The sequence below is a fragment of the Octopus sinensis genome, linkage group LG16, assembly GCF_006345805.1.
Source record: "Octopus sinensis linkage group LG16, ASM634580v1, whole genome shotgun sequence".
In the NCBI taxonomy this organism is placed as follows: Eukaryota; Metazoa; Mollusca; class Cephalopoda; order Octopoda; family Octopodidae; genus Octopus; species Octopus sinensis.
In genome coordinates this window covers 10,775,634-10,790,489 of record NC_043012.1, presented here as the reverse complement: position 1 = coordinate 10,790,489, position 14,856 = coordinate 10,775,634, and the positions used below count along the sequence as shown (strand labels likewise).

The following is a 14,856-nucleotide window of genomic DNA, read 5'->3' as shown; positions in this document are numbered from 1 at the left end:
ATGTTAGCGCACGCGTGTGTGTGTGTGCGAGAGAGAGAGAGATAGAGAAAGAGTGTGTGTTATTTAATTGCAATATTAAATTAACCGTTTGTGTAGTCCTATTCCGTTTCACTTTTTCATTTCGTATCCAAAATGAATACATACATACATCTGTATATATGTATGTATGTATATAATATATATATATATATATATAATATATATATATATATATAATGTGTGTGTGTGTGTGTATGTGTAAATCATGCATGTGCCTTTTAATTGTGTGTACTTGTGTGTACACATGTATGTATATACGTATATAGAGATTGTTTTTTGTAAACATCGTTCAGAAAGAAGTTATGTGTATTCATCCGTTATGACCTCAGCTACTTAACACAAGTGTTGATTTGTAATATACATACATGTATCCATGTATGTATTATCTATATATGCATGTTTTATATGTGTATGTATTGAATGTATGGAAGTTGTGTTTTGTTAGGTTTGTTGTTTAATTGCAATTTGACCTCGGCACTGGTATGTATGTGCGTGTTGTGGTGGTGTATATTTTCGAGCCCAGCTGGTAAAACATTATGGATCGTACGTGTGTGGATGGCTGTAAATGCATAAGGCGGCGAGCTGGCAGAAACGTTAGCACGCCGGGCGAAATGCTTAACGGTATTTCGTCTGCAGCTACGTTCTGAGTTCAAATTCCGTCGAGGTTGACTTTGCCTTTCATCTTTTCGGGGTCGATTAAATAAGTACCAGTTACGCATTGGGGTCGATATAATCGACTTAATCCGTTTGTCTGTCTTTGTTTGTCCTCTCTGTGTTTAGCCCCATGTGGGCAGTAAAGAAATAGGATGGCTGTAAATGCATGCGTGTGTATAAAATTATACAGATACACTATTTTTTTTATTATTATTTATCGCTTCAACACATGCCATTACATTGCGACCATACTGGGGCGCTGCTTTAACTACAATATACCAACATTATCAACAGCAGATTTTGATTGCGACTTATTTTATAGAAATAGCAAATAAGGAAGACGAATTTGGGTTTTTAAAAAAATTTATTTGCGTTTTTTAACTGAAGACATTAGAGGACGTGACAAGGTAACGATTCTGGCATACCGCAAATCCTCGAGTATAGTCCGCCCTTGAGTATAATACGCAGGGGATTTTTAGGCAGCTGTACCTCTGAAAAAAACCTAAACCTTGTGTATAATACACACTCCTTCTCTAACTTGAGTCAAGGAGGTCTATATAACGTCCTTGGTTTGTAAAACTGTATACGGCAACGTCCTTTATTATTACTGTATATATAACATAATGCAAACGTGTAGCTTTTTGGTGCATTTTGTTTGCAGAAAATAAAGAAATAACAGTAATAATGTTTAATAAATGCTTACTGCAAGTTATGGATGATTCTTTTATGACTTCATTGCTTTCAGGCTTAGCTTAAGGTATTTTCGCGCCCCACATCACAAAATGTGTCTGAATAAACATTGCCGGACAACAGACTCGGACATTGCTTAGAAAATATTTTTCATTTTTAACCTCGTATATAGTACGCACTAGGGATTTTGACCTTTAAATTTTGGGGGAAAATGCGGATTATACTCGAGGATTTACGGTATATGCATATACACTCGAGCGTGTTCTCTCTCTCTCTCTCTCTCTCTTCTCTCTCTCTCTTTAAGCGTGTTCTCTCTCTCTCTCACACACTCTCTCCCTTATCTCCTCTGCATGTATATAGTTAAAGGCTAATAAAAGATTCTCTACGTGAAGCTGGAAATAGCAGCTAAGTCTCTCTAAAATTACATTCTTCTGTCCTAAATAACAAGACATATTCCAGGATTATTTTGGGATAAACATAAAGACGGAATGATTACGAGTAGATTGACAATGATCTCGAATATCCACCCGCTCTTTGTTGATCTTGGAACAAACCACACACACAACACCGCATTTATAAACCATTGCAATGTTCCAAACATTCACTTCTGTCAGATGACCGTATTCCTGAAACTCAGCAAAAGTTTGTAAAGTCTTCCAGCACCCTGCACGCATGCGCGTGTTTACGTTTTTATGCCACTTAAAACCAATTACATTCAGTTATTGTGAACTCGCTGTTCGATATTTACCGATCGATGAACTAAATACTAAACTTAAAAATCATTTCTGGGTCCGATATGCTCGACTAAACCCACGGAAGCGGTGCCTCCAGCGTGGCCGCAATCCAATAATCGATTAAAAATTAAACGAGTAAAAATATATTAATACCATATTTAATTTCTGTCATAATTGAAACAATATGATTAACCCGACTGCGTCTCTGGTCAGACTCTTACTTGACCATTTAACCTTTATACTTGTGTGTGTGTGTTTGTGTGTGTGTGTGTTAGGATGTTTGCATTCAAAAGAAAAAATATTTTCTTTGTAACAGTATTGATTCATTCATTCATTCTCGGCCGCGGTTGCACTTGGTTGGACGACTGAGTTTCTCCCCTTCCGCACACGCTTTTCAGGAAGAAGACACGTGTTGTTCTGCTTTACCGTTGCTCAGGGGCCTGGGATGGTGTGATGTGTTGCCATGCGCGTGAAATGGATTAAAGTGAGGGATGGTTGTACTGTGTCATCTGCCTCACACACACTCTCTCTCTCTCTCTCTCTCTCTCTCTCTCTCTCTCTCTCTCTCTCTCTCTCTCTCTCTCTCATCCTTTCGTATCTGATTCCAGTGGCAGGGCGAAGTGAAGACGACTAGAGATAGGCCGGGATGCTGTAGATGGCCGCAGTGTCCTTCGTGTCTCACTGTGCCTTGTCCGCCCGCCTACAATGTTTGCTGATTAGTCCTCCTGCCTGTTGTACCATTCTGGTCCGCAGACCGCAGAGTCTGCCGGGTCGTCTTCACACGTGTAGGTAGAAAAGCCCTAGCTCACCGCAGGTTTGAAACTGTCGGCTACCCTCACCATGGTTTAGCCAGCCTGTGGAAGCCGTTGCTCGGGGTGTAGCCGCTGTTGCATGCAGAGAGCTTTGAAGAGTCACCGGTGTTAGCTGAGGACAATCTACCCCAAAGAGCCCCACATGTTCCCCCCGCCCGTCATTACCTCACCCTGACACCCCATGCACCCTTTTGGTCAGGGGCAGCAGCTTAGCGAAAGTCAGTAATTTTGTAAGTTTTGTTATTGACAGTCGGGGATTCTGTCTCTTTCTGATGGCTTTTGTTGTTTAGTCGCAAGTCAATATGGGCTTGCAACGAGTGGCATTCTAGCCATGACCATCCCGTCTTTTTCAGATATTGGCTATCTTGGACTACGTTATGTCGCCTGTAGTTTTAAAATTGTATAGAATTATAATCGAGGGAGATTTAGTTGCGATTTATAGCATTGTGAGTGACTACATAGAGGTGTATGTATATTTCCAATGTGTGTGTGTGTGTACACGCAGAGCGACATATACACTTTGAAAATATTGAGTCTCCCGCGACTTGAAGTTTCCCAAGCTAAATCTAAGTCCATCCGACTCCACTACATAATGAAGTCCTCAGGATGTTAATCATCTTGTGTTCTTACAAGATAGTCGGCAAAACCAAATAACACACACACACACACACATTTTGGCCACTTGTAGCAAGCTGTATCTATATATTCAAAACAACTAGAGACCCCTGTTGGGCAATGATGGAGATTAAATAACCTCCCCCCTCCCCTCGTCCTTTCGTTTCCTCCTCCCCTTTTTTTTTCCATGTAACTTTGCCGTCCCCTTCAGCTCTTCTCCCACCACCAATCCCTTATCCACCCTCTTCACCCTTCCCCCTTTTTCTCTCCCCTCCCCGTTACCCTATAATCAGTGACCCTTACTTGCATACTTGACGGCATCGGTTTCATTCAGCTGTGTTGTTCTAAGTCAGTTGGAGCGGGGTCTGGCGGTTGGGGGGCGCTGGAGGCGAAATACTGTGGTGGTGAGGGGATGAGGAAGAGGAGTGAGAGAGAGAGAGAGAGAGAGATAGAGAGAGAAAGAAAACGTATGTTGCACGAGTGGTGGGAGGGAAAATGGCTTTAGAGATAAATGTGTGTCTGTTGCAAAATTTTGAGATAATATTGTCACTAAAAACTATTCACCGCCGCCCCCCTCCACTTTTTAATGTTTGTGTGTGTCCTCTCTCTTTCTCTCTCTCTCTCTCACTCTCTTTCTCTCTCACTCTCTTTCTCTTTCTTTCTCTCTCTCTCATACACATACGAACCTGTGCTCTATCTCTGATGTCCGCAATGCTCCTTGCACCCACAGACGACTCACTCACTCGCTCACTCAACCCCCCCATCCACCCCTATCTCCGTACACCCGCGACCCCCCCCCCACCTCCACCTCCACCCTCGTGCGGAATCCTGTAGGTTTGTAGCCATGGTTCCAGTATTGAATGTCTTGAAATAACGGTGAGTCAATCCAGAGAAACAATGTTTCTTCCCCACCCCCACCCATCTCCCCTACCCTTCACCCCACCCCCTCCGTACCTCCACCACCACCACCACCACCACCACCATCCTAAAAATAACATGTTTCTTAAAAAACACTGACTGAATTGTTACGGCTGTTGTCTTTCTCTTCCCTCTATCTACGCCAGCCTCTATACTATGTATGTGTGTGTGCAGCCATAGGTGTGACGATGTATGTCTGTGTGTGTGTGTGTATATATAATATATATATATATATATATACATATATATATATATATATACATATATATATATATATATACATATATACATATATATACATATATATATATATATATACATATATATACATATATACATATATATACATATATACATATATATACATATATATATATATATATACATATATATGCATATATACATGTATATATATATATATATACATGCATATATATACATGTATATATATATATATATACATATATATGCATATATATACATACACATATATATATATATATAATGAGAATTTACGTGCGTGTTTATATGTGTGTGTGTGTGTGTGTGTGTGTGTGTGTATATATATATATATATACACGCACACTTATATGCGCGAATTCATGTGCTTGTGTGTGTGTGTGTAAGCAAGCTTCAGAGAAGAACGCAAGCCCCGTGGCCTTCGTGGACCCTGCAAGCCTCATGTGATTGATGGCGTTAGCATTTTTTTTTTAAACTGTTGAATACAGCAAGTTGAATGAGAAGAGGAAAGGTGCATGAGTGGAGGTGGCGAGAAATCATGTTGCTTCAAGGAGCAGAAACCATTGTCATAGTGGTAGAAAAGGAAGAGAGAGGACACAGCATTTCCCCAGAAAATTAGGTGTGTGTTTGTATGTGACATTGATTTTGACATCAATTAGTCATGTGGTCTAATTTTTAGATGTGCTTTTTTATGATGTTTATTAAGAGGCAACATGGCGCTAAATGTAGGAGCGCACGATATAAGAGCGATACTCTGTTATGGGATAAACACACAGCTTTGTAGAAGTTGTGCTTGTTGAGCTGTGAAATTTTTATTGGCTCAGAAAAACGGGACCAGACTTTGCAATATGGTTGAAGCTTTACTTTCAAGATATGAGCAGTACTGTTTTTTCTCGTAAAAGCAATGAGAGTGTAGTCACCTCATAAACCCCTCAAATGAGGTCAGGTCATTACAATCTTGTTGCTTTACAGAGAAAAGAAAATCCAGTTCTTATATCAAGAAAACTCATCGTCCACCATCCCCAACGAACATGAACAGCACGCTTTCAGAGCCTTCAAGATCTACCTTCCTTCTCCATGTGCGTGCCTTTTTGCCTGCCTATATGCTTGGCTGCCTGTGTTTCTATTGGCCTAAACCCTGCTCTCTATCTCTTTCTACATATCTATTTTTCTAACTACCTCCATGCAGTCCTTTTTCTAAACTGTAAATTTAACCTGGTTTTCTTTTATTTTCAGAACATTGTCCAATCTGGCCAGTCTCCGACCATTCTTCAGCAGCTGTGCTCCTTACCATTCCAGTATTTCAGCGACCCCCGACTTACCAATATCTTGTTCCCAACCCTGATCGCTGTGTGCTATAACAACCCATCCAACAAGGAGATTTTGGAGCAGGAGTTGAGCTGTGTTCTTCTCGCCAACTTCATCGAGGTCAGTCATCAATGTTTCTTCATGGTTTTTCAAATTGTCTGTACATGTATGTAGAACGTGTCTATATATATACAGAACGTTTTTGTGTAGGGATGTTGGGACAGCTTATACGTCTGTTGTTTATGGTAATAATGTTTAGGACATCACGTGGAAAAAGATACATCACAGTCATCCGGTGTGACCAATCAGGCCAATGCTTGCTTGGAAGGTTCTGCTGCTGCAGGTTGGGCCCCGGGTATTCTGCTGGGGATGAACTCAAGGAGTTGGCTTTGGATTTCGTGCGTTTTTAAGGGAATGACTTTTCGGAATTTTCTTTTTCTTCAAATAATTTAACGTTGTTACCATGTCACCCAACTGATCTCTCTCTCTCTTTCTCTCTCTCTCTCTCTCTCTCTCTCTCCATCATTTCACTTTATATTTATCATTCCTCCTACTCTTCCTCTCATTATCCTCCTTCCTATCTGCCCTTATTCTTTTTCTTTCACAATTTCATTGTTCTCTCCCTTATAACTATCCTTTCTTCACGCCGGCTTTTACAGTCATTCTTTCATCTCTTTGCTATTGTTCCTTCACATTTTTACTCTCTCTCTCTCCTTCGTCTTTATTGTTCTTCCTTCACGTCCTTATACTGTCATTCCTTCATCTATTTACTGTCCTTCAACCCACCTTTCATTTATCGTTCATTCTCGCCATTCATTCATTTCTTTTACTTTGCATCATCATTTGGCGTAAGAGTGGCTGTGTGGTAAGTAGCTTGCTTACCAACCACATGGTTCTGGGTTCAGTCCCACTGCGTGGCACCTTGGGTAAGTGTCTTCTACTATAGTCTCGGGCCAACCAAAGCCTTGTGAGTGGATTTGGTAGACGGAAACTGAAAGAAGCCCGTCGTATGTATGTATGTGTGTATATATATATATATGTACGTGTGTGTATATGTTTGTGTGTCTGTGTTTGTCCCCCCAACATCGCTTGACAACCTCCCCGTAACTTAGCGGTTCGGCAAAAGTCACCGATAGAATAAGTACTAGGCTTACAAAGAATAAGTCCTGGGGTCGATTTGCTCGACTAAAAGGCGGTGCTCCAGCATGGCCACAGTCAAATGACTGAAACAAGTAAAAGTGTAAACCCTCCATCCATTCTTCTGCTTCGCATTCTTCCCTTTGTTATTTCCACTGTGTCAGTATTTTATACAAGCAACACAACAACAACAACAATAATAAAAAGATGAGAATAAAAAAAAAAAATTTGCAGCGTTATTTAAAAACACCCACCCACACATATCCACTGCGTGTGTGTGTGTGCTGCATATTTAAATGAGATGTACTGGGCCTAATTGTTAAATACCGTCTAAGTAGGTGGAGGATGAGGTTCCAAGGTACTTGGAGCTGTCACAGAAATTTTTTCAAGTTTTAAAATGTGAGGTTTGTGGGGGAAGGGGAAACAGGAACTAACCCCTTGTTCTATAGAATCTCTTGCTCTCTGTTGCTCTCCACACCCTCTCTCTCTCTCACTCTCAGCTGAGAATGTACCCACAATTCATTGAGTTCATGTTGATATAAGTTTCTTGATTTATGTGATTCTGAAACCCGATGTGTGCGCTGCTGCTGCTGTTGTTGCGTCAGTGGAATCTGTGAAGGAAGTCTGACATGTCATGAAATTCCTCTTTTGAATTGTTTTCGTTTCGTGGCACCAGACCAATCTCTCTCCACAGCTTTGGATTTTACGTACGAGAAATCACTTCGATGTAATTTTGTACGGGAGCAAACTGATTTTTGCTTGGATGAGGGCGGCTGGCGACGGCGCACAGAGCTCAGGTTTATTTCAGAACTGTGATCTAAAATGGCTGAGAGGCTGTTATTGACTTATATTTTTGTACGAGAAATCACTTCGATGTTATTTTGTACGGGAGCAAACTGAGTTTCGCTCGGATGAGGGCGGCTGGTTAAATATTTACAGGTTTAAGAGCGGCTGGCGACGGCGCACGGAGCCCGGGTTTATTCTAGAACTGTGATCTAAAACGGTTGAGAGGCTGTTATTGCCTTACATTTTTAAGATGAGCTTAATTAAAAGAATCCCAATGAGTAGCTGGACCTGTTAGAAGAAATAGCAGCCAACCTCCCACTTATCACTTTATACTGTCTTGAAAATGGACATATTCAACAATATGTATCTTTTATCTTTTTTCTGTCGTTAGACTGCGGCCATGCTGGTGCACCACTTTGATGAGCTTTTAGTTGACCGAATCAACCCCCTGTACTTGTTTTTCTAAAGTCTGGTACTTATTCTATCGGTTTTTGTTGCCGAACCGCTAATTTAGAAGGACTTAGATACGCCAATACCTATTTCTTTATTACCCACAAGAGGCTAAACATAGAGGGGACAAACAAGGACAGACATAGGTATTAAGTCGATTACATCGACCCCAGTGTGTAACTGGTGCTTAATTTATCGACCCCGAAAGGATGAAAGGCAAAGTCGACCTCGGCGGAATTTGAACTCACAACGTAGCGGCAGACGAAATACCGATAAGCATTTCGCCCAGCGTGCTAACGATTCTGCCAATACCAGTACTCAAGCAGTGACGCGCGTGTGCACCGAGCTTCTTTCAGTTTCTGCTCACCAAATCCGCTCTCAAGGCCTTGGTCGGCCCAAGGTACCACGCCGTGGGACTGAATCTATAACCATGTGGTTAGGAAGCAAACTTCTCACCATAACCTGTTGTGTCTGGGGAGAGGTATTTTCTTTTTGTGCCTTAAAATAAAATCTAAAAATTTTTTTATATTAAAAAACAGATTTAATGGTCACGGCTGGAACGCCTTTGATTATGCGTCTGCTGGATCATTGTTGATCTGAGGCTAAATAAAAACAATTAGGGGCTTTAGTTTCCTGTAGACATCGTTGGGAAAGAAGGGCAAGGAAAATGAGATAGGACTATAAAGTGACCGATTCCATGTTGGGGCGGGGGGTTCTTTTGTACGAGAAACAGGTGGATTGTTTCACTGATCGGTTGAAGGGTGAGCATCAAGTGAAACGAGTGGGTGAAGAGGTGTCAGGTCTCCCTCTGAACGGAGTGGGAATGAGGGAGGGGTGAAGAGAGTGGGGTGGGTGTAGAAAAATATCAACAAAATAAACATTGACTTAGGAAAATACTTCAATGAGGAAAAGATTAGGATGTGTGAGTGTGAGAGAGAGAGAGAGAGAGAGAGAGACCGAAAGAGAGAGGAAGAGAGAGAGAGCGATTGTGTGTCGTGCGTCGGCGCAGCAACACGTGGACACGGACTGTTCTCTTATTCTGTCGTTCTTGTTGATCTTCTCGGTCGTTTCTACCTCTTCTCTTCTGGCCGAGTCGTTCGCGCGCCGGACAAAGTGCTTCGCGACGTTCTTTCCGGCTTTGCGTTCTGAGCTCAAATTCTGCCGAGGTCGACTTTGCCTTTCATCCTTTCGGGGGTCCTTGAAATAAGTATGAGCTGAGCTCGTGGGGCGCTGATTCCGATATTGACTATCCTCCTCCCCATCAAAATTTCATGCCTTATACTTACAGTGAAAAAGGATTGTGTGTGTATCTTTCGCTTTCTCTCATCCCACTCCCCTTGCTTGTTCACTTACACTATTGCCCATTCTCCCTTTCTCTCTCTCTCTCTCTCTCTCTCTCTCCTTCCTACTACCTCATTTACTCCTCCCATCACTGCCTCTACCTGCTGAGGTCATCCCCAGTCCACCTTACAACTCCGACCACCCATCGCCCCACTTACCCTAGCTATTGTCTTCATTCAACACATCCTTTACCTCTCCCCCCATTTTCTTCTATCCTCTCTCTCCTCCCACCCCCACTCACTACCTCTCTCTAACTCTTGTTCTTCAGAAACGTCTCACCTCTTCACACAGTGTGTACCTTGCCAAAGAAAGACTTTCATGGTGGGGCGACCCTATTCTGTATAGATTATTGCAGTTTATTCATGTAATTCCATGTCTACACACACGTATATATATATATATATATATATATGTGTTGGGGGGGGGGGGGTATTTGTACACACGTTCACGCTCATATGCACGTATTGGATATACACTTGCACTAACGAAGTTGTAGCAACAACAAAACACACACACACACACACACACACCACACAAACATCCTATATACACACACACACACGCTCATAAAGACACAGGCATCCACATTTACACTGTGACATCACAATACGTAAATGTTCTTGATCAGAGAGAAAGACTCTGTGTGTGTATGTGTATGTGTGTGGTGGGGGACTGGCTGATAGAACGTTGTTTAGTTTCCCCAGTAACACCGTCCTACAACTTCCACCCTGCATCAGTCCGGTAGCCTATCTGCAGCACAATACAGTCCAGTTCCAATAAACAAGACTTGACCGCGCTTCTATTGCAGGTGTCCTTGTTTGTGCAGCCGCCTCCATTCACACCGACGCTCGTCGCCGATATTTTAATCTGTTGTTTTTAGATAATCAATTACGTTCTTTCTCACACCTGCCACGCCCATCCACGCCCACTACCACCGTCACCTCCATTACCTGTAGCTGATACATCTTGGTGTGTGTGTAATTCGTCTTTGTGTGTGTTTGCGTGTGTTTGTGTGTGTGTGTCTAATGACTTGTATATCCCAGTCTGAGGTTGAGCGCAAAATAGGAAACGGGTCCCTTACCTTTGCTTTCGCCTTGAGAGCGTTGTCACCGTCCTTTATGAATTTGATACCCTTTGGTAGTGGTGGTGGTTGATGTTTATTAGCCTTCACCCTCTGCAGATCAGTGCACTTGGCAATTTCTGCAAGGATCTTGTCATGTCTCCACTTGTATCGGCCTTCTCCCAGTGCCCTACGGTATCCGGTCAAAATGTGATTCAAGCTGTGCAGAAAGATAAGTCTTCTTACCCTTCCCTATATTTTAAGGTTCTTTGGAGGTTGGAAAGAGGTCAGCGACAGCATTGAGTATAAAGTGCAATCCTCCTTGGTCAGTGCTCCAGAGTTCCTTCTAGGACAGTAGGCACTCAAGTGCCTGGTCTCATTGTATCCATTGTCTCTGGAGGTTAAGTACTACTACCTTCACTCGAAGATCCTCCTCTGTTGAATCACGGACCCATTTCGCTATGTACCCTGTCTTGTTCCTGGTGTTTTCTCACCGCTTGGTGCTGTAATTGCCAAATCCTCCTCGTCCATGACAGACCATTCCAACAGTATCCTACTCCCGTTATCCTCTACACTTCATGGTCTTGTTGACATGTCTAACTCTTTAGCCTTCAGATGGAAGCAATGTACTGATTGCTCTTGCCTTTCTGGCTTTCAATTTTTCCACCACTGATGAAATTAGTAGATACAGCTTAGAGGTCTTGTATAGATTGACTGAGCTGAAATTTGGCTGACCGACCAGCCACCTTCGCATATCTTTGTTGCCTTTATCTGAGTCATGGCAAAGTCGTAAAGCGAAAATGGCAACTGCAGTCTGGGTATGTTACCATACTGGAAGCAGCATGCTTTGGACCTTCCGTGTAGCTGGCTTCCATCATCAGGCCTCTGCCAGTTGTCCAGTTAGGTCTGTCTTCGGCGTTGTCATTATCGTTAAAGGTATGATCATAATTTTGCCTGAGGCAGCGGATTCCTTTTCTTGTATTGTCGGAATCCGAGAACCCTGAGTGCTGGAGATGTCAGCTTCCCTTATATATATATATATATATATATACATACATACAAACTTGTCTGTGCGGTTTACTTTAGCCACTAATATCAGAAGGGTCTTTAGCAGTGTGTTTGTGGATAGTTAAGGAAGGTACACAGCTTCTGGCAAAATTCCAGAGTTGAAATGCACACCATACACATCTTTGTCAACGAAAATATTATGCACATAGACATTATAATTACACTTGTCGTAGCATCACTGTGTTGACTAAAATCTGTAGATATGTTCTTTAGTACATTATCACAATTTACACACACATATAAGTGTGCGTGTATCGATGTAGGGAATACAGATAGATAGATAGATTGATAGATAGACAGACAGACAGATAGATAGATGGCATATTGTAGAGTATATGTTTGCTTATTGAAGCTGAAACTGAGGGTTTCACGCCTGATGATCGCAGTGGCATGAAAATGGAGCCACGCGACAAACTCTGTTTCATTTTCAATTTCAACATAAAAAAAGGCATCCATCCGCCGCCCGCTATTCCTGGGAGCGTCGTGGGGGTTGGGTCCCTAGGTGCCTAAAGCAACTGTCTTTAGATTTTTCCCGCTTGATTTAACGAGCGTGACCACCTGAGTCCATGGATATTATCCAACTGTGTCGTTCTTGGCCTCTTCTTGTCATTTGATGATTGACCACATTCTGATCCTGAAAGTTAGATACGTTATCATTAACGGACTGTTCATTCATTCAAACAATCGCGCGCGCGCACCAAGAAATATTAGGTATTTTGAAGGAAGAGCAAGAAAATCTGGCGCGGATTCTCCAAATCCAGTCTATTAGCGGCACATTCAAAATTTATAAGACATTCCAAAGATTCTCTACCTTAGATTCTTTAGGTGAATAGATGCACACACTTGAGTGTGTGCATCGACAGCTCAACCAACACACCAACTCAACCACATATTTACAAACACCAAGAACTCTTTTAACTCAAAATGTCTTGTCGCTTTGTTAGCAACCGGCTTGGACTATTTTAGGAAGAACTTAAATAAAACTCAAAGGTAAAATATACATACATATGTTTCAGTACGACGCGCCAGTCGGCAGTTGCGTAGTAATAAGAAACTGGGATGGCAAAGGAATAAACAATTATGTTATGGATTTCATTAGCTTATAGCTGTTTCTGCTGTAAGGTGCAATGCTTTCATAGTTGAGTGCTTGAGTGTCACTCTGTAGCTTCATTTATACCTTTTTACCATTAGAGAGAATTTTTTCTTCACGGTAACTACAGAACATTTGCCTTTAGTGTTTGAAATATGCCACAAATATGTTTTAAATAACAAAGCACGCATATATAAGGAATTGGGGTTACAAAGGAACAAACTATTATGGTATGGATTTCATTAATCTGTTTCTGCTATAACATGCAATGTATTTCTACTTGAGTGGTTCATTTGAGCTCCAAACATGAAGTGCCTTAATATTTGAAGTTCCAATGAAACTATAGTCTGATACTCAAGTATAAGTGGATTGTATATTATAGCAGAAACAGGTGTAAGTTAGTGCAATCCATACCATAATTGTTTATTCATTTATCACCCCAATTTCTTATATATGCAGAGTTTGTTATTTAAAATATGTTTGAGGCATATTTCAAACTCTAAAGGCAAATGCACTGCGGTTACCGTGAAGAAAAAAAAATTCTTTCTAATGGTAAAAAGGTATAAAAACATCATATTTGTCCATTGCTGCCCCCTTCAGATTCCCAGACGCTGCGCTTCTAGCTTTTTAGCTGCTGTCCCATTGTTTTTATACCTTTTTACCATATGAGAGTATTTTTTGCTCCACAGTAATTGCAGTGAATTCGCCTCTAGAAGTTGAAATATACCACAGACATATTTTAACTAATCTAAAGTTTGCTTATGCCTAAACTCAGCTTGGCCTTGATGCTACTAGATTTCTCCCAGCCTGGTGGGTCCAGTAATGCATTTCAGTATATGCTGTTGACTGTGTTTTAAAGCTGTTGGGTTTGAACCTGTCCAGAGTTACCTCACTTCGGTATTTCCCATTGATAACGGCTAAAGAGCTAGAAACGCTGCTTCTGAGAACCCGACAGAAGGCAACAATGGGCAGATATGCTGTTTTTACGCCTTTTACTATATAAGTAAGTTTTTTTTTCTCCACAGTAACTGCAGTGAGTTTGCCTCTAGAAGTTGAAATATGTCACAAACATATTTCAACTGACCTAAAGTCTGCTTATGTCTAAGCACTACTTGGCGCTGGTACCGACGAATAGAGAAAGAGAGAGGGAGGGGGGCAGTAGTGCTCAGTGATGCCCCGGTTTATAGTTAGTAATCACATTTGAGGGAGACTGTGCTTTTATTTCCATCTGTCCTACCGATCACACATTGATCGGCTGTGCTATATAGCGTTATGTAATTTACTGTAGTGAGGTGTGCGTGTGTGTCTATATATATATATATATATATATATGTATATATATATATATGTATATGTAATGTATGCCTATATTGCACTATTGAGGTTGTATGATGTAGCTTTGGCTATTTATTGGCAGGCAGCTACTTCGTGGTTGAGAGGTAAGGGGGGGGGGTAGATTTCTGATTGTCATTTTATTACATTCACTTTTCTCCTTACACTCTCTGCGGTTTCTTTTCTCTCTCTCTCTATCTCCCCCTCTCTCTCTTTCACTCTTTTTTTTAACTGTTCCTATATGTATGGAAACACAGAAGTGCAGAGAGAGAGAGAGAGACATATATATATATATACACACATATACACAAATGTGTGTTTAAATATTTACACCTGCATCTATCTATTGCGCATATCATGTGTCCATATGTATGCAAACACAAAATGTAAAAGCAGACATCGAATATGGAGCCCCACGCGCGCGCACACACATACACACACACGCACACACACATCTATAAGCACACGTTTACATTCAGGTATTTAGTAATTCGCACACGCTCTCACACATACTCACACATTGCATATAGGCACGCATATACTTTGGACATATGCACAGAAACGAGCTATATATATGTATGT

The 14,856-nt window shown here is 41.4% G+C and overlaps 1 protein-coding gene across 2 annotated transcripts in view; it reads left to right on the top strand.

Annotated features, from left to right (window-relative positions):
* LOC115220592 (S phase cyclin A-associated protein in the endoplasmic reticulum) overlaps nucleotides 1-14,856 on the top strand; it is a 69,420-nt gene that overhangs the window by 7,563 nt on the left and 47,001 nt on the right. For both annotated transcript variants that reach the window (XR_005002433.1, XM_029790742.2), the window contains exon 2: nucleotides 5,939-6,130. Coding sequence is in view for 1 of the 2 variants with exons in the window: in XM_029790742.2 (XP_029646602.2) it covers nucleotides 5,939-6,130 (192 nt within the window). In the remaining variant the exon portion in view is untranslated. The remainder of the gene's footprint in view (nucleotides 1-5,938; nucleotides 6,131-14,856) is intronic.